A 25,801-nucleotide genomic window follows, 5' to 3' on the forward strand; every position below is an offset into this window, starting at 1 on the left:
GGATATCATATCTAGGGAACATTTCAAAATTCCCTCCACTGCTGTCTTTGAGAAAGGATGTCCACTGGTTGTGGTCAGGGAAAATATTTCCCGGGATATGATGACATCCTGACACGAATCACACCAATGTAAGGATAGAAATTTTCTGCAAATTCATTCAAACGTCACGTATAAAGCATGCCTTACTGGAGAATCAAAGTCAACGTCACCTTCATCTTTCTACTGAAGTTGATAGGTCTGACCAGGCTCGCTCGCTCCCATAAGGCCATATAGTATTGCTTTTGGCCCTCTCTCTTTCGACGGTGGAGACATCTGGCTCCGGTTTGTTCGGACCAGAGATCCTATTCGATAGTTATCAATTCAGTAACGCAAAAACAACACCAAACCAAAATCGATGCAATCACGAAGACGACAAAAATCCAGAAATACAGCCATCCTGGAGAGTACATGTATCCATCCTTAGGCCAGGGATCCGTGAACATTTCTTCCATGTTTTTCACCATTTCACTGCTGTTATCAGCGGGGAGATAATCGGAAAGGCCAAAGGTCCGTCGGATCAGCCCTGTTATGATGATCGAAATGGTAGTCCTTGAGAGGAGGGAGCTTATGAAAATATATTGATATCTGGCCATTGTGTGATCCAAGTTACGACGATTTCCAATTAGACGTCTGGAACCACACGTCCACTAACACTCCCTGCCTATCTTAAACTGGCATAAGCATATCATCTCAAGGGAACATTTCAAAATTCCCTCCACTGCTGCCTTTGAGAAAGGATGTCCACTGGTTGTTGTCAGGGAAAATATTTCCCGGGACATGATGACATGCTGACACGAATCACACCTATGTAAGGATAGAAATTTCCTGCAAATTCATTCAAACGTCACGTATAAAGCATGCCTTACTGGAGAATCAAAGTCAACGTCACCTCCATCTTTCTACTGAAGTTGATGGGTCTGACCAGGCCTCGGTCACTCCCATAAGGCCATATAGTATTGCTTTTGGCCCTTTCCCTATCTCTCTTTCGACTGTGGAGACATCTGGCTCCGGTTTGTTCGAACCAGAGATCATGTTCGATAGTTATCACTTCAGCAACGCAAAAACAACACCAAACCAAAATCGATGCAATCACGAAGACGACAAAAATCCAGAGATATAGCCATCCTGGAGAGGACATGTGTCCATCCTTAGGCCAGGGATCCGTGAACATTTCTTCCATGTTTTTCACCATTGCACTGCTGTTATCAGCGGGGAGATAATTGGAAAGCCATAGGTTTGTCGGATCAGCCCTGTTATGATGATCGAAATGGTAGTGATTGAGAGGAGGGAGCTTATGAAAATATATTGATGTCTGGCCATTGTGTGATCCAAGTTACGACGATTTCCAAGTAGACGTCTGGAACCACACGTCCACTAACAATCCCTGCCTATCTTTTACTGCCATTAGGATATCATCTCTAGGGAAAATTTCAAAATTCCCTCCACTGCTGCCTTTGAGAAAGGATGTCCACTGGTTGTGGTCAGGGAAAATATTTCCCGGGATATGATGACATCCTGACACGAATCACACCCATGTAAGGATAGAAATTTCCTGCAAATTCATTCAAACGTCACGTATAAAGCATGCCTTACTGGAGAATCAAAGTCAACGTCACCTTCATCTTTCTACTGAAGTTGATAGGTCTGACCAGGCTCGCTCGCTCCCATAAGGCCATATAGTATTGCTTTTGGCCCTCTCTCTTTCGACGGTGGAGACATCTGGCTCCGGTTTGTTCGGACCAGAGATCCTGTTCGATAGTTATCAATTCAGTAACGCAAAAACAACACCAAACCAAAATCGATGCAATCACGAAGACGACAAAAATCCAGAAATACAGCCATCCTGGAGAGGACATGTATCCATCCTTAGGCCAGGGATCCGTGAACATTTCTTCCATGTTTTTCACCATTTCACTGCTGTTATCAGCGGGGAGATAATCGGAAAGGCCAAAGGTCCGTCGGATCAGCCCTGTTATGATGATCGAAATGGTAGTCCTTGAGAGGAGGGAGCTTATGAAAATATATTGATATCTGGCCATTGTGTGATCCAAGTTACGACGATTTCCAAGTAGATGTCTGGAACCACACGTCCACTAACACTCCCTGCCTATCTTTAACTGGCATAAGGATATCATCTCATGGGAACATTTCAAAATTCCCTCCACTGCTGCCTTTGAGAAAGGATGTCCACTGGTTGTGGTCAGGGAAAATATTTCCCGGGACATGATGACATGCTGACACGAATCACACCTATGTAAGGATAGAAATTTCCTGCAAATTCATTCAAACGTCACGTATAAAGCATGCCTTACTGGAGAATCAAAGTCAACGTCACCTCCATCTTTCTACTGAAGTTGATAGGTCTGACCAGGCCTCGGTCACTCCCATAAGGCCATATAGTATTGCTTTTGGCCCTTTCCCTATCTCTCTTTCGACTGTGGAGACATCTGGCTCCGGTTTGTTCGGACCAGAGATCCTGTTCGATAGTTATCACTTCAGCAACGCAAAAACAACACCAAACCAAAATCGATACAATCACGAAGACGACAAAAATCCAGAGATACAGCCATCCTGGAGAGGACATGTATCCATCCTTAGGCCAGGGATCCGTGAACATTTCTTCCATGTTTTTCACCATTGCACTGCTGTTTTCAGCGGGGAGATAATCGGAAATGCCAAAGGTCTGTCGGATCAGCCCTGTTATGATGATCGAAATGGTAGTCCTTGAGAGGAGGGAGCTTATGAAAATATATTTTAATGCTGGCCATTGTGTGATCCAAGTTACGACGATTTCCAAGTAGACGTCTGGAACCACACGTCCACTACCACTCCCTGCCTATCTTTAACTGCCATAAGGATATCATCTCTAGGGAACATTTCAAAATTCCCTCCACTGCTGTCTTTGAGAAAGGATGTCCACTGTTTGTGGTCAGGGAAAATATTTCCCGGGACATGATGACATGCTGACACGAATCACACCTATGTAAGGGTGGAAATTTCCTGCAAATTCATTCAAACGTCACGTATAAAGCATGCCTTACTGGAGAATCAAAGACAACGTCACCTTCATCTTTCTACTGAAGTTGATAGGTCTGACCAGGCTCGCTCGCTCCCATAAGGCCATATAGTATTGCTTTTCGCCCTTTCCCTATCTCTCTTTCGACTGTGGAGACATCTGGCTCCGGTTTGTTCGGACCAGAGATCCTGTTCGATAGTTATCACTTCAGCAACGCAAAAACAACACCAAACCAAAATCGATGCAATCACGAAGACGACAAAAATCCAGAGATACAGCCATCCTGGAGAGGACATGTATCCATCCTTAGGCCAGGGATCCGTGAACATTTCTTCCATGTTTTTCACCATTGCACTGCTGTTATCAGCGGGGAGATAATCGGAAAGCCATAGGTCTGACGGATCAGCCCTGTTATGATGATCGAAATGGTAGTCCTTGAGAGGAGGCAGCTTATGAAAATATATTGATGTCTGGCCATTGTGTGATCCAAGTTACGACGATTTCCAAGTAGACGTCTGGAACCACACGTCCACTAACACTCCCTGCCTATCTTTAACTGGCATAAGAATATCATCTCTAGGGAACATTTCAAAATTCCCTTCACTGCTGTCTTTGAGAAAGGATGTCCACTGGTTGTGGTCAGGGAAAATATTTCCCGGGATATGATGACATCCTGACACGAATCACACCTATGTAAGGATAGAAATTTCCTGCAAATTCATTCAAACGTCACGCATAAAGCATGCCTTACTGGAGAATCAAAGTCAACGTCACCTTCATCTTTCTACTGAAGTTGATAGGTCTGACCAGGCTCGCTCGCTCCCATAAGGCCATATAGTATTGCTTTTGGCCCTCTCTCTATCTCTCTTTCGACGGTGGAGACATCTGGCTCCGGTTTGTTCGGACCAGAGATCCTGTTCGATAGTTATCAATTTAGTAACGTAAAAACAACACCAAACCAAAATCGATGCAATCACGAAGACGACAAAAATCCAGAAATACAGCCATCCTGGAGAGGACATGTATCCATCCTTAGGCCAGGGATCCGTGAACATTTCTTCCTTGTTTTTCACCATTGCACTGCTGTCATCAGCGGGGAGATAATCGGAAAGGCCAAAGGTCCGTCGGATCAGCCCTGTTATGATGATCGAAATGGTAGTCCTTAAGAGGAGGGAGCTTATGAAAATATATTGATGTCTGGCCATTGTGTGATGCAAGTTACGACGATTTCCAAGTAGACGTCTGGAACCACACGTCCACTAACACTCCCTGCCTATCTTTAACTGCCATAAGGATATCATCTCAAGGGAACATTTCAAAATTCCCTCCACTGCTGCCTTTCAGAAAGGATGTCCACTGGTTGTGGTCAGGGAAAATATTTCCCGGGATATGATGACATCCTGACACGAATCACACCTATGTAAGGATAGAAATTTCCTGCAAATTCATTCAAACGTCTCGTATAAAGCATGCCTTACTTGAGAATCAAAGTCAACGTCACCTTCATCTTTCTACTGAAGTTGATAGGTCTGACCAGGCCTCGGTCACTCCCAAAAGGCCATATAGTATTGCTTTTGGCCCTTTCCCTATCTCTCTTTCGACTGTGGAGACATCTGGCTCCGGTTTGTTCGGACCAGAGATCCTGATCTATAGTTATCACTTCAGCAACGCAAAAACAACACCAAACCAAAATCGATGCAATCACGAAGACGACAAAAATCCAGAAATACAGCCATCCTGGAGAGGACATGTATCCATCCTTAGGCCAGGGATCCGTGAACATTTCTTCCTTGTTTTTCACCATTGCACTGCTGTCATCAGCGGGGAGATAATCGGAAAGGCCATAGGTCCGTCGGATCAGCCCTGTTATGATGATCGAAATGGTAGTCCTTGAGAGGAGGCAGCTTATGAAAATATATTGATGTCTGGCCATTGTGTGATCCAAGTTACGACGATTTCCAACTAGACGTCTGGAACCACACGTCCACTAACACTCCCAGCCTATCTTTAACTGGCATAAGGATATCATCTCTAGGGAACATTTCAAAATTCCCTCCACTGCTGTCTTTGAGAAAGGATGTCCACTGGTTGTGGTCAGGGAAAATATTTCCCGGGATATGATGACATCCTGACACGAATCACACCTATGTAAGGATAGAAATTTACTGCAAATTCATTCAAACGTCACGTATAAAGCATGCCTTACTGGAGAATCAAAGTCAACGTCACCTTCATCTTTCTACTGAAGTTGATAGGTCTGACCAGGCTCGCTCGCTCCCATAAGGCCATATAGTATTGCTTTTGGCCCTCTCTCTATCTCTCTTTCGACGGTGGAGACATCTGGCTCCGGTTTGTTCGGACCAGAGATCCTGTTCGGACCAGAGATCCTGTTCGTTAGTTATCAATTCAGTAACGCAAAAACAACACCAAACCAAAATCGATGCAATCACGAAGACGACAAAAATCCAGAAATACAGCCATCCTGGAGAGGACATGTATCCATCCTTAGGCCAGGGATCCGTGAACATTTCTTCCATGTTTTACACCATTGCACTGCTGTAATCAGGGGGGAGATAATCGGTAAGGCCATAGGTCCGTCGGATCAGCCCTGTTATGATGATCGAAATGGTAGTCCTGGAGAGGAGGGAATTTATGAAAATATATTGATGTCTGGCTATTGTGTGATCCAAGCTACGACGATTTCCAAGTAGACGTCTGGAACCACACGTCCACTTACACTCCCTGCCTATCTTTAACTGGCATAAGGATATCATCTCTAGGGAACATTTCAAAATTCCCTCCACTGCTGCCTTTGAGAAAGGATTTCCACTGGTTGTGGTCAGGGAAAATATTTCCCGGGATATGATGACATCCTGGCACGAATCACACCTATGTAAGGATAGAAATTTCCTGCAAATTCATTCAAACGTCACGTATAAAGCATGCCTTCCTGGAGAAGAAAAGTCAACGTCACCTTCATCTTTCTACTGAAGTTGATAGGTCTGACCAGGCCTCGCTCGCTCCCATAAGGCCATATGGTATTGCTTTTGGCCCTCTCTCTATCTCTCTTTCGACGGTGGAGACATCTGGCTCCGGTTTGTTCGGACCAGAGATCCTGTTCGATAGTTGTCAATTCAGTAACGCAAAAACAAAACCAAACCAAAATCGATGCAATCACGAAGACGACAAATATCCAGAGATACAGCCATCCTGGAGAGGACATGTATCCATCCTTAGACCAGGGATCCGTGAACATTTCTTCCATGTTTTTCACCATTGCACTGCTGTTTTCATCGGGGAGATAATCGGAAATGCCAAAGGTCTGTCGGATCAGCCCTGTTATGATGATCGAAATGGTAGTCCTTGAGAGGAGGGAGCTTATGAAAATATATTTTAATGCTGGCCATTGTGTGATCCAAGTTACGACGATTTCCAAGTAGACGTCTGGAACCACACGTCCACTAACACTCCCTGCCTATCTTTAACTGGCATAAGGATATCATCTCTAGGGAACATTTCAAAATTCCCTCCACTGCTGCCTTTGAGAAAGGATGTCCACTGGTTGTGGTCAGGGAAAATATTTCCCGGGATATGATGACATATTGACACGAATCACACCTATGTAAGGATAGAAATTTCCTGCAAATTCATTCAAACGTCACGTATAAAGCATGCCTTACTGGAGAATCAAAGTCAACGTCACCTTTATCTTTCTTCTTAAGTTGATAGGTCTGACCAGGCCTCGCTCACTCCCATAAAACCATATTGTATTGCTTTTGGCCCCCTCTCTATCTCTTTCGACGGTGGAGACATCTGGCTCCGGTTTGTTCGGACCAGAGATCCTGTTCGATAGTTATCAATTCAGTAACGCAAAAACAACACAAAACCAAAATCGATGCAATCACGAAGACGACAAAAATCCAGAAATACAGCCATCCTGGAAAGGACATGTATCCATCCTTAGGCCAGGGATCCGTGAACATTTCTTCCTTGTTTTTCACCATTTCACTGCTGTTATCAGCGGGGAGATAATCGGAAAGGCCAAAGGTCCGTCGGATCAGCCCTGTTATGATGACCGAAATGGTTTTCCTTGAGAGGAGGGAGCTTATGAAAATATATTGATGTCTGGCCATTGTGTGATCCAAGTTACGACGATATCCAAGTAGACGTCTGGAACCACACGTCCACTAACACTCCCTGCCTATCTTTAACTGGCATAAGGATATCATAAGGACACCTATGTTCAAAATACTAAGTGCACCACCTACTCTGTTTTTCATGACAGTACCACAGAGGTTAAAATTATTTGCCACTAGGTAATCACCTAGTTTTTCACTAGTGAAGAAGCGGTCGCAGTAGATGATGGAATGGCTGATCGTCCTCGTTAGCAACTTCACAATTCCTGCGCCCAGACCAAGCTCCCTCATGTCCTTATCAGGAATGGTTCCTTTTCCAACATAGATATGAAAATCAAGAACAAGACCATCTCTTTCTGCAAGAACAAAATTTTTTAGTCCTACTGGATGTGGCTTATTCGGTACATACTGTCGATTAGGACATCTACCAGTGAAAGAAATCATTTGTTCATCTACAGATTGTTCATTCGATCTAGGTAGCATGTGACATTTTTTCAAAAAGGCATCAAGTATCGGTCTTACTTTTTGTAACTTGTCATCGCTATCGCTAGTAACAAATTTGTCAACGAAATGTAAATGATTCCTTAACTCGAAAAATCTGTCCCGTGACATGACTTTTTGAATGAGAGGAACGGCCAAATCCCTACTCCAATACAGCCTTGTTTGCGGATAATTTAGTGAACCCATCAAAATGGACACGCCAACAAATCTGATGATTTCATCGTAGGTCATATTAATGGAGCGATGATCTCTTACTTGTACTGAATACAGGTTGCTTTGTTCTACCACACTTTTCCAAAAGCTGGGAGGAAAATACTCGAAAAACATATCGAGGAAATTTTGACTCCCTTCCTCATTTTCACAAAAGAGATCTTCTACGTCGTGTACATATGGTGGCATCCTGTAAGTTGTACAATTTTTTGCAGATTACTTATTTATTATTATCACCAATGTATTCATAAGTGCATGCAGTATCATTCAATGCACTTTAACTCACTTGTCACGTGTCCATTTTTTATTCTTCGGAGTGCCTTTTTCTGAATTCGGTGAACGGAGTGATGCTAGTGGAACATCATCTTCACTTGAATATTCTTCTAAATATTCATTAAAATCATGTTCTTCATCTTCACCACTAGATATTTCCCCTGGAATATCCACATCACTATCTCCTAACATTTCCAAAATGTCATCAGCAGAGAGGCCTATAGCATGTTAAACAGCAAAGTTAAACCCGATGTCCACATATGTGTACATTTGTTAATTGAAGGATAGAAAAATAATTGGTGGTCGCACGAAAAACAACAGACTACCATCATAAGTATAAATAATGATTACATCAAAAGAAAAAAATTCAACATGAACCAGTGAAAATTAGCGGAAATATAGTTTACTTACTTCCCATGTGCTTATTTGTGGCCGCCATTTTGATTTCTGGAAAACAAATGCTGAAATAAATAGCTTCTAGTATGTAGAATTGGCGCTGTCAAGGCGGAAAATTCAAAAAAAGGTATGTCCACAGATGCGTACAAGAGTAAAATATTCTACTGGAAGAAACTAGCCTGTGAATTAATAATAAACCGGCTGTCCACATATGTGGACAAGGGGACCGAAGAGGTTATGAAAATATATTGATATCTGGCCATTGTGTGATCCAAGTTAAGACGATTTCCAAGTAGACGTCTGGAACCACACGTCCACTAACACTCCCTGCCTATCTTTAACTGCCATAAGGATATCATCTCTAGGGAACATTTCAAAATTCCCTCCACTGCTGCCTTTGAGAAAGGATGTCCACTGGTTGTGGTCAGGGAAAATATTTCCCGGGATATGATGACATATTGACACGAATCACACCTATGTAAGGATAGAAATTTCCTGCAAATTCATTCAAACGTCACGTATAAAGCATGCCTTACTGGAGAATCAAAGTCAACGTCACCTTTATCTTTCTTCTTAAGTTGATAGGTCTGACTAGGCCTCGCTCACTCCCATAAGGCCATATAGTATTGCTTTTGGCCCTCTCTCTATCTCTCTTTCGACGGTGGAGACATCTGGCTCCGATTTGTTCGGACCAGAGATCCTGTTCGATAGTTATCAATTCAGTAACGCAAAAACAACACCAAACCAAAATCGATGCAATCACGAAGACGACAAAAATCCAGAAATACAGCCATCCTGGAGAGGACATGTATCCATCCTTAGGCCGGGGATCCGTGAACATTTCTTCCATGTTTTTCACCATTGCACTGCTGTTATCAGCGGGGAGATAATCGGAAAGGCCAAAGGTCCATCGGATCAGCCCTGTTATGATGATCGAAATGGTAGTCCTTGAGAGGAAGGAGCTTATGAAAATATATTTATATCTGGCCATTGTGTGATCCAAGTTACGACGATTTCCAAGTAGACGTTTGGATCGCTCGAGACGATGGAGGCTCGAATCATATGACCGTGTGACTCGTAATATGTCATGATGACATTTAAGTATTGCCTGAGATTGGGATTTTTATCCATACGCCTTTCGAGTTGAATAAACCGACGCAATGTAGCATTTCGACTATTTCCTAAGAGCGGTGCATCATTTCGAAAATAAAGTTCCACAACGTAACGACCAGATTCTTCCCTACATACCGTCGCCTGAAAGTTAGATTCACTATTTTTGTCGTCCTCACTCAGGTAACGACCCACAGTGTCTCGATGGCACTCGGAGTACCCTTTGGACCTGCTATTGTATTTCCAATCATTACAGTGCCCAACCATTCGGCACCTAACAAAATATCAAAGCCTCTGGCCGATAGTACTGAGGATCCGCTAAGACGAGATTGCGTACGTGTGGCCATTGCTTATTTTGTACCTCCATCTTAGGGCACCGCGCAATAATCTCAATAATCAAGGCTTCAACTTCTAAAGGTCCGCCCTTCTAGGTCGGTTCTAATACGACGGTCATTTTACCTCGCGCGACACCCACTGCGGTTCGGGCTAAACCGAAGATGTGGTTGTCCTTTCAATAGGCAACCCCAAACGTTCAGGACATGCTCTACTTATGAATGAACCTTGACTCGCACTATCGAGCAAAATTTTCACCCGCTGAAAATTGCCTGCTTGGTCTCGCTCTCGACCAACTACTAGAAAAGGTGGCATGGCTCCCATTATATACCTACAAAGAAGATTCACATGTAATGGGCGTGGAAGGAAAAAGAGCCAACCATGACCTACCATTTTCAGCATTGGTTAAATGCTTAGTTGGGACAGTTGCTCACGTCCTGATACATAAGTATGCTGTATTCACAAGTTTCACTCATTCCTCAGTACAAAACTTACCCCATAGAACAAAGTAATCGGCACCATCTTGCATTTTCCCCGCCCGTTCTTCTGCAACTCAATAACGTCCATCTGGTGAAACTAACAAAGATTATGCCGCCCTCCGCTCTGAATGCACTCCAAACTGTTTGTGATAGACAGGAAATGTGTTCGTAACTTTCAAACATGCTGTCCTTGTGTCCCACAGAAATGTATGTCAGTTATCACCCTCGTTTTCCCATCAGTCACCACAGGCCTCTACTGACCAATAGCGTATTGTGTGTCATTCACACCCTTAAGATATTAGATTTCCTATCTACAATATGATTGTTTACTATTTTTACGGCATAACTCCTTGATGTTATTTAGTTTTTCACCTACTCACTCATGTAGTTCTCATTCAGGCCCTCATTTGCGCCACCTACCTGTTGAAAAGGTGATATTGTACAATAGCCGAAAATCACTTGATATGGAGAAAACCCGATACTGGAATGCTCACTGGAATTAAACATGGAAACTGCATATGCATATGGGAGCCACTCATTCCAATGGGTGTGACGGCAATTAATATGACTAAGAATTTTGGCTGATGTTCGCACTCGATTCGACCGTTTATCTCTTGGTGCCACGACGATGTTCCTAAACGCTGTACTTTTAAAAGTGAACACATCTCTGAAAATAACCGTGACATGAAGTTAGTCCCTTGATTGAACAATGCTACCTCCGGGACCCCAAATTTTGAAGCTCACCGGCGCACAAGGGCAGCGGCCACAATTTCAGGAGTCCGATCGGGTATCGCCACGATCTGCAAATATCGGGAGAAAGGGTCCATTATTGACATTAGGTCATTTAGGGACATCTCGACACTTAAAGAGAAAACATTAATTTTAAAGTAAAAAATTGAATTGATAAAAAAATTTTTGTCTGTTATAAGATCTTTTGTATTGTTTATTTAATACAAGAATAAACTGTAGTTAAACGAATACATAAAAATTTACATCAAAACCAAAAGAATACAAAATGTCCGTTTCTCCCTGAACTCCCTGGGAGATCTCGCGGGTAGTATAAAATTAAACCTTCATCTTCAAAAATAGCGTACAAACTAAAATTGAAGGCAAAAGAAAATATTACTAGCAAAATACGGAAAGCTATTTCTGTGTTACCCTGGAACTTGAAATATCTTGTATATTACTTGTGTTGTCTAACTTTTTCGAACATTTTTTTCAAGCCAATCAAATGCAAATATTACTGGCCACACTTTTTACTGAAAGGTCAAGCTCATTGCTGAAAATAAATACATAGTGCATTTCATCTAGGAATAGAAAAAATGCATGTAGATACAAATATTCTTAGAAAAGTTACAAATACAAGTGAAATTATCATCTATATCAGAATACTCATCATAGGAATACTGCATTCGTGTTACAGTCAATTTTCGGAGGTGAATTTTTGATCCTGTCCATTATCCACACAGTTTACAGGAAACCATTTACCTCAGGCACCAAGATATTTAACCCAAGGTTCACCACATTTATCGTCATAAAAATAGCCTCCACATGTACCACAATATTTTTCACTTTGCCTAAAACTATTTGAGGAGCTTGAACTGTCTGTGGTTATACGTCGATTTGAGTGATGGTCGGCCATATCCTTTACTTTCACAGATCTTCTTGTCCCTGTGGCTTTCAGTGCACACAATCGCAGTTTTTCTCTGTATGCTGGTGAAGTTACAACGGCAGACTCTTGCTTTCTCTGCCCTTTTCTATTAGAGTGGTATAGACCAGAACATAGCCCTGGAATTGGCTATAATTCTGCCAAAGCTGAAGAGGAAGATGGAACATTATCATTTGAAGCGCTTACTTCCCCACTGGGCGGTGTTGTGATTTCGTATTCAAATACACTGCCCTCCAGGACAAAAACAGGATTGTACCGATAAATTCCTAACTTCTGAAATCCATTTGTGAAATTACCGGTAGTTGCTGATTTATCCCATGCCTTTAAGTAAGTCGCCAAAGTCTTCTTTGGTAATTCCCTTTCCTGGGTGCTGATGCAAAAAGTTTCTGCAGGACTCATTATAAAAGTGCTTTAAACTCTTGAAGTAAGAAATGTCAAGTGGCTGGAGTTAGCGAGTGCTGTATGGAGGTAGGCAAAGCATTTCAACTTCAGTGATAGCTTGGGATGGGCATGTATTCGATAAAGGACGGATAAAATTACACACATTTCTAATAAACTCAGAATGAACCATTTACGAAAATTATCTGATTTGTAACTCTAAGTTCGGTTCCCATACAAAATGAGGGTACATGCCACATGCATCAGAATATGAGTTTGCCATAGGAATTTTACTTAAGGAAAGATTTCTGTGGCGAATAGGCTTCCAATTTTATGGCAATAGCTCTCAGTGATAGAGTTTATGATTTCGATGAAGTGGCATATATGTCGATCCCCTTGTGGGAAAAATTTCTGGTCCAGTACTGGATTTATACTGGGCTAGTAATAATCCAGTACTGGACCAGAACCGGCCGGTATTATACCAGTATTGGACCAGACCGGCCGGTACTGGGCCAGTACCGGTCAGTACTGGGCCAGAACCGGCCGGTACTGGGCCAGAAACGGCCAGTACTGGGCCGGAACCTCCAGTCCAGATTGGGAAATTAATGCACGCACGGAAATTAAACCTTCAATTTTTTCAATATAATTTTTAAAACATGCTTCTATAAAAAATCATAAATATACATTTTTAACACATTGGAGTCTGACTCGGTATTTGCTGTTTTAATAGCCTAGTCTGCATAAATTAACGAGTTTTCAGATTTTTATTTTTAGAAAATTGTTAAAAGTTATGTATATGATGTTATATTTTCTTGAAAGTTCAATATTTCTTCTTTAAATTGATATGTAAAACCTTTTACCTCTAAAATCTATATAATTTTACACTAATGTCTAAACTTACCTGTTTTGAAGAAAAATAAAAAACTCCCGCATGTGTTGTATTACTTGAAAACTATTTTTCAATAAATAGAATAAAACATTTCAATATTTTTTCAAATGTACATTTACTATATACACATTTACAAATAATTTCAACTGATAAAATTTTTTTACAAAAAATCACACAAAATCCTTTTTAGTATGGTACTCTTGAAAGCAGTCAGGTACGCAGAGTGCCACATCACAGTCCTTGCAGTAGAACCTACTCTCTTTCCTCTTCCCAGTGGTGGCTTTCCCCTTGTCTGAGCAGACCTTACAATATCTTGTAGGGTTTTCTTTCTTCTCTGTTGGAGGAATTTTCATCGGGAAGTGGCGTGCAGTGAGTCTTGAAGCTGAAGTCGACGGCTGGACTGTGGAAGAAGACTCTTCACTTGCCCCTTCTACTGCTAGTCGGTTGCCAATAGCCTTCAAAAACTTGTCAAATGGCATCTTCTTTTCATGCATCTTGTTGAAAATTATGAAGCTGTTAGCTGTAGCCATCATAAGTAAGTGAAAGAAGACCTTCTTCCACCACTTCATAGATTTCCTACCAAAAGGGTAGTAGGACAGAAGCTGGTCCATGTGGTCAACACCAGTCTTCCCCTTGTTATAATCCAATATAACATCTGGCTTTACCTTTTGCACCATACCTTTTCTGCTTCTTACTTGTACTGCTGACGATTTGAACTGGTGCCTAGTAGATAAAGCCAGAACGTCCCTAGTGTCTCGCCATTTCACCGCCAGAAGTTCATTTTGTCTTAGAAATAATGTTTCACCACTTTTCAGTTTCTTTGTTTTGAAAACTGGTGGCAAACCTTTCCTATTTTTCATGACAGTTCCAACTGCTAAAGTTTTTTTTTGAAAAAGGTATTTGAATAGTGAGGGGCTAGAATAGAATCTATCCATAAAAATGGTGTGTCCTTTTCCATAGTAGTTAGTTGAAAGTCTGTCCACGATATCCTGAATGGTACTTTTCCCTCCAGATGAACCAACATACATTTCAATATTCAAAACATATACAGTTTCAGCAACGGTAATAATGTAAAATTTTATTCCGTACTTATTAAGTTTGTTTTTCATATATACTCGAAAATTGATTCGACCTCGGAATGGACACATACCTTCATCAATTGTAAGCCATTCTCCTGGTTTGAGAAAACTATTGCACTTTGTGACAAAGAAATCAAAAAATGGTCTTATTTTGAAAACAGGGTCATAATTTGGATGTCCCTTTTGCACATACAAAGAATTATTATTTAGGTGCAACATGAATAATATTGCTTTGAAGCGGTCACGACTAAATAAGCCAGAAGCAAATGTGCTATGCACCACGGGGTCAGTTGACCAATAATCATTTATCTGTGGTTTTTGAACCACACACATGTGCATAATAATGGCAAAGAATTTGTACATTTCAAAAAGTTTGACTGGCTTCCACTTATGCCACAGTGAATTTGGTTTGAGTTTATTAGATCGCCTCAGTTTCTCAATACACTGGCCGGCATAACGATTAGTTTCAGTCTTGACTAATTTGATCATTTCTTTTGGGAAGAAAAGAGAAAAACAGTCAAACTCATCTGACTGGGCATCAACAGTAGCGCTGACTCCAACGTCCTCTTCAAAGACTGGTAGTTCTACAGCCATGTCCTGGTCTGACCAGCCAACATCACCATCAGCATGACTGTGTCGCCTCACTCGCACAGGATCAGGATCTGGACAAAAAATATATATTACAAATCTATAAAGTAGGCTCTATGTCCATAGCAGATTTAGAAATAAACAAACCTAACACATCCATGTAAAAATAAATGCAGGCATGAGTATTATTTATAATAAAAAATATTTTAGTATTGGTAGAAATTTTATTTACCAATATCTAGGGGGGCTTCATGTTGTGCTGTGTCTTCTACAGGGATGTCTTCCTCATTCTCCTCTGCACTACTGTTATCTGGAAAGCACAATATGGTTATTATTGGATTTAGGCCCCTACTATAATTATTGAGAAATGTAAAAGTAACTGATGACATAGTAGGCCTACTGTGCAATAGAATCATCAATCAATTTCTTGTGAGCTACTGGCACATCTTTTTTTCAAGTGAAGTAGAGGGCCATAGGCAAATTTATACCTGCCAAGTATAAAGAAATGGTAGAGCAAACCAATGAAACCAAGGAAAAATTTGAATAAAATAACTGTATAAAAGACTAGGCCTCTAGACCTAGTTTGACATTTTTGTGTACTAATACTTCTAATAACACCAAATAACAAAATATTTCTATAAAATGCTCAAATTAGGAATGTTTTGTCAATATAAAAGCCAAATTACATAAACAGGAAGTAAATATAAATTATATTATGTTATGTGTGAATTGAAGAACCACGTGTAAATTCATACCCTAGTAATAACAATACCTAACCTCTCAAAATAAGTTTTCAAAACAAATATTGAATTACAAAATACTATTTTCCAGTTTGCTAAGTACAAACAATATCATTTATGAACACTAAGTTCTTATTATGGCCACCAATACTCGGTTTAGAAAAATTCTAACACAATTGTAGTAAACAATTCCAAACAACATTATACTCAATATAAAGTTTGAAAACATAAATATATTATTTACCTATGTCGTCAATGGTGAAATCCGGATCTTCATCAGAGTCATCAACAATATCAGAGTCCGTATCTAACGCTAATTCAGCTAAAATATCGTCCTCTTCCATTGTTTCTTGAAACGCGTTCCTCTCCATGCTTGATGTAAACAGACTGACGACGCCAGCTGACAGCAGTCGATAAACAAAAGCCTCAAGCGATCGTGTGACGTAGTAGCTCCAAGCGGATTTTTTCCGAACTAACCAACAAAACTGGTTTTGTAATGCAGCAGTCGGCACTCGAATATCACTCGGGCAACGCCATTTATAGACTGTTAAAGCTGTGCTCGAGTCACGCTCGAGCGCCGGCCGCGGGACTAAACAATGGCGCTCGAGCGTAGACTCGAATGTGTTAAGTACATTTATTGTGTATTCACAGAATAAAAATTATCAACAATTTTAACTAAGATGTTACAGTAAATACTACTAGTTTACATTTTTCTTTCAAAGAAGTTTGGTCTAACACATCTTTGACCGGAAGTTGATTACTTGAAATGAAATATTCTTAACCTTCACAAGGACATTTGCCCATTGTAAATTCTGAGATAGTATTGCACCTCCCCATACTTCTCAGTACTGTCTTCTGTCTTGAAGCAGACTGTACAAGAATTTCTCTTGGTTTCACGCTTGTAACTTTTAGAGGAAAAAATTTCTTCCCCAGCCAGTTTTATTCTGTTGTACACTTGGACAGCAGTGTTCTGATCACAGATGTCATCAACTATCAGGACCTGATTAATCTCATCAACTGGTACTTTAAAATTTACTCCTGCACCAACTTCTTTGAATTCCTCCTCCACAAAATGTTGTGATGTTTCATGAGGAACTCTTGTTTTGCATTGTAAAACTTGATTCAAGTTAACCATCTTTAAACTGTTGACAAGTTCGGCTCTCTGGTTGTGGGTTCCATGAAGAAGCTTCAACAGATAACCGTTGTTACTTTCAAATGGGAAACAAGAGGTCGCCCGAAGAGGTCCCCAACTTCTCACACTTGAAGCAAGAGTTGTGAGTAAATGTACATTGTATGTACATTCTTGCAACTTGTACAGCCGTTCAGTATCACGAACAAAGATTCTCAATAAAATTTCTGCTGATTGTAGTTCATCTTCCGTTATTTTTTCATTCAAAAGTATGAAAATAGCTTTAACTAATAAAAGCCAATGCTGAAAATACTTGTCACTAACTCTTCCATGAAGTAATGGGGTTGAATAGTAAAGGAGCCACGATCTCATCTCAGATGCTTTCCACATCGATTTGTTTTCAATGGAGCGAGGCAGTCTCGCAATAATGTCTGGAGGTTTTATGTTCTCTAAATTTTCGTTGATCTCTACGCATATTAGGACCAATATACCAACTTTCATTACAATTCCATGTATCAAACCATAGACTTAAATACTGTCTTACTACACCAAGCAAGACACAGTGCATATAATCTGGAATGGAGGATGAGGATATGTCAAAGTATGGAATGACAGTCATTATAGAGTGGCCTTTGACACCACATCGATTTTTTTCATTCTTTTCGTCTGTTTGTTTCAAAAGTTTTTCTTTTGTCCGCACTGGAACTGGGTCATCATCTGAAAGAGGGTAGGTACAGTCTAGCATGACCTCTGCCTTTTTCAATGCTTTCACCTTCCTGTTCACGAAAATTGCACCCGAACTTTCCATTAATTTGACATATTTTGAATACTAGCCCGAGGAGGAGAATCAACAGAAATACATGATATGGCTATAGTACTTTTTATTTTTTTTACTCTCTGGGTGTGACCATGTAAAAGTTAAATTATTTGCGAGTTCCTCACATAGGGGCGTCAGGAATGTATTCATGTTGGGTTTGGTTTGTCCAACCCAGACACCTCAAACAATAATAAAGTACTGCCTCAAACGTGGTGGAAGATTGTTTATTGTTGCCTGTAAAGGCCATAATTGTGTTTATGAACTTTTCGCTAGTGGAACTCCATCTGTATTTACCAGAAGAACGAAGTCATCCTTGCCCAAATTTAACTCTGATTTGAGTTCATTGTATTTACCGCTTGTTGATATGTCTGATATATCAATGGTGTTCTCTTTATCAACTAAATGCTTAAATATGCCACAGTTTTGAAGCAAATTATTAATGCAGCTCTTTATAAGAATACTTACAAAGAAGCTTTTTTCACTTGATAACTGAGGGATAGAGGGAAATAGAGGGATTGGAATTTTTTCTAGGAAGTGATTCCCAGAAGAAAGCCTACCGAGCTGGCCTCCACTAGAACCCTGTCGTGGAGAATCCCCCTCACAAATTGGCAGCTCAGTACAAAGAAGTTTCATGAACTGAGTTACTGACATCTTCTTTCCCTTTACCTTATTATGCAGAATACATGCATTCACTACACTCATGAGAAGACAATGAAAAGTGAGTTTCTTCCACCACTTCACAGTTTTGTGGTCAAATACCCCATATGACATCAACTGGTCTGTTAGGTCAACACCAGCCTTATTTTGGTTATAATCTAGAACACAAGCAGGCTTTGTTTTTTCAGTGCCCCTTTTTGTTTGATATGTTATCATTTGAGCAGTGTGCCTTGTACTCAGCATGTACACTGGGCGTTTGTCTTTCCAGCATATGGCTAGAAGATTTTCAGACCTACGAAAAATTTGTTCCCCTTTTTGAAGAATTAGATTTTTCCATTCTCTTGGCAAACCCCTCCTATTCTTCATTACTGTACCTACAAGAGATGTGCCAATTTTTTCAAGTTCTCTTGCTAGTTCAGGACTTGTATAGAATCTGTCAGTGTACAAGGTACGGCCAGCTCCAGATAAGCTCCCCGCACGTGGGGAAGAGAGAAATCTCTTCCTTTGGGGAGTCGTGCCCCCACGGACCCGAGCCCACCGGGGAGACAACCTCGTCAAAAAACCCTTCGTACGCTAGGATAGCGTCCAGTCCCCGCACGGGGGGAGGAGAGTTATCTCTTCCTTTGGGGAGCCGCGCCCCCACGGACCCGAGCCCACCGAGGAGAAAAGCTCATTAAAAAACCCCGTCGCTCGCTTGGATAGTGTCCAGACAGCATGTGACTCTGCTGCTCTGAGTAGCCGTAAGATCTGGCGTCCAGAATCACCCACGTGTTTGCCGTGCGTGGAGACCCGTACGTGGGGGAGAAGGGGATCCTGGTGGGTGAGCTCTCCGGCACCCAGCTGGGCGTCGGATACCCGGTATGGGCCGGAGTTCAACACCCCACTTCGGCCCTGGATTCCCCGCAAAACGGGCGGCCGAGAAGAGCCCAGCTCGGTCAATCGGCTCCTGGCGGCTGGGGAGCTTGGCGGCTCCTTCCGAGCGTACGCCAGGACGGGTTAGTGCTGGAGATATGGGGGTCTCCGTAGGGCGGCTGAAGGCGTGTGGGTTCGGAGGGCCCCCGCGCTGGAGGTTCTAACCCGAAAGAGACCCCCTTTCGAAGGTTCCTATGTCCCTTGGGTAGCCCTGGCGACCACACCGAATCTCGGTGTGGCGTCCCGAATGTGTGGCTCCGTGGTGGGTGGGGAGCCCAGGGGATGAAATATAACGTAGCATGGAGTCTGAAATTCTTCCTCCACCAAAGAGATCCCGCCCGGACACGGGCGGAGGAGAACAGTTATTCGAAAGAGGAAAACGGTTTCTGTCATTGAAATGCTCCAAGGACGGCGAAAATTTGAAAAAGGTTTCTCCCTTCTTCATTAAAAAAGCACTTCAAGCCATCATTCCAGGAGAGCCAAACTCAGTAAAGAAACTTAGAGATGGTTCCCTATTAATCGAAACAGCCAATAACGTACAAGCCGAAAAATTGTTAAAAGTAGAAAAGTTGCACGATATACCAATCAATGTCGAGATCCACCGTACTCTAAATACATCTAGGGGTGTGATAAGCCACTACGACCTACTATATGTCGAACCAGACGAAATTAAGAAGGAGATGGCTTCCCAGGGTGTCATTGATTGTCGACGACTTACAACGAAGCGTAACGGTGAAGTGATTAATACTACCTCGGTAATCCTCACGTTCGGTTTGGATAAAATCCCGAGCAAAGTCTACCTAGGCTATGAATCGGTACCTGTGAGACCTTTCTTTCCCAACCCGATGCGTTGCTTTCAATGCCAAAAATTCGGCCACATCGCACCGCGATGTGAGGGCAAGAACACCTGCCCGCGCTGTGGCAAGGACAAGCATGACGGTGAGAAATGTTCATCGGAGCCTTACTGCGTCAACTGCGAGGGCACGCATCCATCGTACTCCCGAGATTGTCCCGTCATGAAAGATGAAAGGAGGATAATGGAAATAAAGACCCTGGAAAGAATCCCCTACTCCGAGGCACGAATGAAATACCGGTCACAGATGGCCCCAACATTTTCAAAATCGTATTCGCAAATAGTCGCAACCACCACTAAAAAAACTACATGTACCATCTCTACTCAGACTTATAATGATTTTCGCATTGAGAGCACGAAGATGCCCACACGAGAACAAAAAAAAACAGAAAAGCAAATTAATAAAGTCACAGACAGGAAAAGTCATTCTAAGGCGGTTTCCCCTAAGAAAAACCCAAAATCTACTTCTGAGGATGCTGGGAATAAGCGGGATAAAACATCCCCACCCACATCCTCTAAAGATGCACAATATGATGCCATGGAAGAAGACCTCTGTGTCTCGGACACAGAAGTGTTCCAGGCCAGGATAAAGCAGAGGAAACAGCGGTTAAAACGTTGATCCTCCGCTCACTGTGTACATACGTACATTTCCAGATTTTAACCTATTTATTTATTTATTTTAACAATTTAAACCATGAATTTTATTCTACAATGGAATATGAATGGTTTTTATAGGCACAAGGAGGAGCTGGTTGTTTTAATTAGAGACTATAACCCCGTCTGCATATGCCTGCAAGAGACGCATTTTAAGCTGACAGACAAGACCGTTTTAAAAGGTTTTAAATTTTTTAGACTTGACGACACCAGTGGTCAGCGAGCCCAGGGTGGAGTGGCAATTGCTATTCGGGAGGCCCTATACACCTCACGAGTGCAATTGGACACTCCGCTGCAGGCAATTGCAGTGACAGTACACGCACCCGAGGCAATTACTCTCTGCAACGTATATCTGCCGGAAGGTGCACCTGTGAGTCGAGTTAATTTAGAATCCCTCGTTCGTCAGTTACCTCGGCCCTATGTTTTAATGGGTGACTTCAACGCACACGACACCCTATGGGGTAGCTCAAGAACTCAGTGCAATCAAAGGGGACACATAGTCACAAATTTTATCAATGACCTTAACTTGTTTTTACTAAACACCGGTGAAAAAACTCGATTCAACAGCTTCAACGGTACCTTCTCGTGTATCGACTTAAGTATTACGACAGGTGGCCTAATGCCTAGGCTTGAGTGGTCCGTACATAAAGATTTATGCGGTAGCGACTACTACCCTATTTTAATTACTAAAGGTGGCGGTTTTATCCACCGTCCGACTCAACCAAGCAATTGGGTTGTCCGCAAGGCCAATTGGTCTCTTTTTAAAAGAAATTTTTATTTTAACCACGACGACAATGTGAATGGTGTGGGGAACATAAAAGTACTCACAGATAACATTCTAGAAGCCGCAAATTCCACCGTACCCCGTTCTAAATGCAAATCTCACAGGCCCACAGTTCCTTGGTGGAACGAGGAGTGCGCAAAAGCTATACAGGTGCGAAAGAGGGCACTCCGAATCTTTAGCAAATATCCTACGGCGACAAATCTCACCGCCTTCCGGCGCCTCAGAGCGAAAGCTCGGCAAGTGGTTAAGGAGGCCAAGAAAGCTTCGTGGGAGGAGTTTGTGTGTTCTATAAACCACAGGACTCCCATATCCAACATCTGGAGGAAGATTAAAAGCATCTCTGGCTCTAACCACAACCCTGCAATTTCATCCCTGAAGGAGACTGACCGAGTTCTGACGACACCTCCCGAAATAAGCGAGTGCTTTGGACGTCGACTTGCGGAGACGAGTCGTAACGGCAGCTACGACGAACCATTTAGAACACTGAAAGAGCAGAATGAGACGATACCTCTTACCTTTAACCCGAGAGACTCTGGCGAGGTTTACAACGACCCCTTTTCTCTGTGGGAGTTGACCTCCGCCATCCTCGAATCCCGTGACGGCTCACCAGGAATAGATAAGGTGCATAACGCTTTTCTAAGAAATCTTCCCAAAGAAGCACTCCCCCATATGCTGCGATCCCTTAACCAAATTTGGTCAGAGGGTAGTTTTCCAGACCCTTGGAGGGAGTCCATAGTCGTACCCATCCTTAAACAAGGAAAAGATGGATCGGACCCAAACAACTATAGACCGATATCTCTCACCAGCTGCGTATGCAAGGTGATGGAAAGAATGGTCAACCGTCGTCTCGTTTGGTGGTTGGAGCGGCGGAACCTTCTTTCGGATATCCAGTGCGGCTTTCGACGGGGTAGGTCAACCTCCGACCATCTCGTCAGGACTGACAGTTTCATTCAGGAAGCATTTCTCTTGCGGCAAAACGTAATTGGCGTGTTCTTCGACTTAGAGAAAGCGTATGACCGTGTTTGGCGGTACAAAATTCTGAAGACACTTGATAAATGGGGGTTTAAAGGAAATCTACCTATTTTCATTAAAAATTTTCTGTATGCCCGAGTTTTTAAAGTTAGAATAGGTGATTATCTATCTACCTTATATCCACAAGAAAATGGAGTACCCCAGGGGTCCGTACTGAGCGTGACCCTATTTGCCATTGCGATAAACGATGTGACCGAGTGTATCCGCTCCCCAGTTATGGGCTCCTTGTTTGTTGATGACCTCGCTATTTTCTGCAGGTCATCAAAATTAACGAATGCCTCTAGGCTGATCCAGCTGACTCTGAATAAGCTCTCCGTTTGGTCTCAGAGGAATGGATTCCGTTTCTCTACTGAGAAAACGAAATGCATTCACTTTTATCGAGGACGGGGTGTACAAGCCCCACCGTCCCTATATCTCAATGGTAATGAGCTTCCTTACGTTGAGAACGCCCGATTTCTGGGTATGACATTGGACCGGCGCCTGAATTGGCGCGAACATTTCCGAACTCTAAGAGACAATTGCTTCAAAGTTCTGAACATTTTACGGTTTCTGTCACATTCGACATGGGGCGCGGATCGTACCTCAATGCTTATGCTGTATCGAGCATTAGTACGTTCAAGGCTAGACTACGGATCGATTGTGTACTCATCCGCCCGTGAGACCTACATGAAACCGCTCTCGACGGTTCATAATACGGGACTGCGTTTAGCAACCGGTGCCTTCAGGACCTCCCCTGTCTTGAGCATTTACGCCGATACAGGAGAGCCTCCCCTAGTCAATCGCAGAGAGACGTTGATGTGCAATTATGCCACAAAAATTTTATCCGCGCCGAACCACCCCTGTTTTAACATTATTTCTCACCCACTGCTTTTAGACCTTTTTAACCGAAAGACAAGATCCACTAAACCTCTAAGTGTTCGCTTCAGAAACCTAATCGCAGAACGCAATTTTACCTTGCCCGCCACGTACCCCACTGGGTACAGCAACGTGCCGCCGTGGTTAATTCCCCGGCCAGCTTTGAGACTTGATCTTACTCGCTGCTCTAAATCTACTACTATGCCGGGAGAATACCAACAACTTTTCAAGAAATTCCGCGCCGAAAACTCCGAATCTACGTTCGTATACACTGACGGTTCGAAATCGGATACCGCCTGTGGGTGCGCTGTGGTATCCCCATATCATGGAGTCCTCAAGGCAAAATTGCATCCGTACTGTTCCATTTTTACGGCTGAGCTCACTGCCATTAGGATTGCTCTCCGATCCATTAAAAACAGTGTTGCGTCATTTATGATCTGTACAGATTCTTACAGTACTCTCCAATCCATATCTCTTTATTCTCCTTGTCACCCCATTGTTCAGGACATACAAAGCACTCTGTTATCCCTGAGTAAAAAAGGGACCACTATAAGCTTCGCTTGGGTCCCTGGACATGTGGGCATACCAGGGAATGAGAAAGCAGACTCTGCAGCCAAAGATGCGCTCAGGTCTCCGGATACAGATTTTCAGTTAATGCCAGCGGAAGATTTAGGGAATGCCATGAGGGGTATGATTAGACAAAATTGGAAGACGCAATGGCTCGAAATCCAAAATAACAAACTTCGGGAAATAAAGCCCGTAATAACTGCGTGGCAGACCTCTATAAGAAATGTCCGCAGGGAGGAAGTGGTTTTAACACGCTTAAGAATTGGTCACTGCTTATTAACCCATTCATACCTCTTCACCGAAGAGAGAATACAGCCCCAATGCTTAAATTGCGATTGCCCACTAACAGTGCGACATATCCTTACGGACTGTGCAAGATATCGTACTGCACGGGTGAATCACAACCTCGGAGTCAACCTAGCTGAGGTACTAGGAGACACTCCCGAAAACATTTCCCGACTGATAGCATTCCTACACTCAACTCGACATTTCAATAAAATATAAATTTTACCTCTTGTAAATTATTGACACGTTAATTTCAGAACGGGCCTAATCCCCTTTATCAATACCAGTCAGTGAGTGGTGCAAAATGGCCTTAGCCGCCGACGCACCCTATAAAATAAACACTACTACTACTATAGCGTCCAGACAGCATGTGACTCTGCTGTGCTGAGTAGCCGAAACATCTGGCGTCCAGATTCACCCACGTGTTTGCCGTGCGTGGAGACCCGTACAAGGGGGAGAAGGGGATCCTGGTGGGTGAGTTCTCCGGCACCCAGCTGGGCGTCGGAAACCCGGTATGGGCCGGAGTTCAACACCCCACTTCGGCCCTGGATTCCCCGAAAAACGGGCGGCCGAGAAGAGCCCAGCTCGGTCAATCGGCTCCTGGCGGCTGGGGAGCTTGGCGGCTCCTTCCGAGCGTACGCCAGGACGGGTTAGTGCTGGAGATATGGGGGTCTCCGTAGGGCGACCGAAGGTGCGTGGGTTCGGAGGGCCCCCGCGCTGGAGGTTCTAACCCAAAAGAGATCCCCTATCAAAGGTTCCTATATCCCTCGGGTAGCCCTGGCGACCACACCGGATCTCGGTGTGGCGTCCCGAATGTGTGGCTCCGTGGTGGGTGGGGAGCCCAGGGGATGAATTTCTGTTTTGAGTCCATGGATAACAACTTTCTTCCTCCAACGAAAAGATCCCGTCCGGAAGTGGGCGGGGGAGAAAGTAAGTCTACCGCATGTCGGAAATTCCTTGTTATGAGATGTGCTAATGATGACGAGACCCTGACAAAGGTATCTCCCTTTCTAATAAGACGAGTTCTGTCGGCAGCGATACCCGGTGACTTAGAATCGGCCAAAAAATTAAGGGATGGATCACTGTTAATTAAAACCAGCAACGAAACACAAAGCGAAAAGTTATTGAAAATGACAAAATTTAACGAAATACCCGTTAAGGTCCAGGTGCACCAAACACTCAATACATGTCGGGGAGTCATTTCGCATTACGACCTACTCTACGTCTCTGAAGATGAGATAAAGAGTGAGATGGCGTCTCAGGGTGTAATAGACTGCCGCCGTCTAAAGACAAAGAGGAACGGTGAGCTGACCAACAGCACGTCCGTCATCCTCACTTTCTGTCGTGACAAACTTCCTGACAAGGTGTATGTGGGATACGAATCTGTTTCCGTAAGGCCATTCATTCCTAGCCCCATGCG

At 42.9% G+C, this 25,801-nt stretch overlaps 2 protein-coding genes across 2 annotated transcripts; both read right to left on the bottom strand.

The window, feature by feature from the left end:
• Positions 1–7,242: 7,242 nt before the first annotated feature.
• Positions 7,243–8,812, bottom strand: LOC124155261 (piggyBac transposable element-derived protein 2-like). Its single transcript, XM_046528980.1, has 3 exons — positions 8,587–8,812; positions 8,189–8,393; positions 7,243–8,092 (listed from the first exon to the last, which is right to left on the bottom strand). Exons 1-3 carry the CDS (start codon positions 8,612–8,614, stop codon positions 7,243–7,245), a joined length of 1,083 nt encoding a protein of 360 aa, XP_046384936.1. The 5' UTR covers positions 8,615–8,812.
• A 4,751-nt stretch (positions 8,813–13,563) lies between these two features.
• On the bottom strand, positions 13,564–16,441 carry LOC124155108 (piggyBac transposable element-derived protein 4-like). The gene is made up of 2 exons (XM_046528846.1): positions 15,329–16,441; positions 13,564–15,170 (listed from the first exon to the last, which is right to left on the bottom strand). Exons 1-2 carry the CDS (start codon positions 15,510–15,512, stop codon positions 13,600–13,602), a joined length of 1,755 nt encoding a protein of 584 aa, XP_046384802.1. The 5' UTR covers positions 15,513–16,441; the 3' UTR covers positions 13,564–13,599.
• Positions 16,442–25,801: the final 9,360 nt, after the last annotated feature.

The sequence above is a fragment of the Ischnura elegans genome, chromosome 3 (genome assembly GCF_921293095.1).
Source record: "Ischnura elegans chromosome 3, ioIscEleg1.1, whole genome shotgun sequence".
NCBI lineage: Eukaryota > Metazoa > Arthropoda > Insecta > Odonata > Coenagrionidae > Ischnura > Ischnura elegans.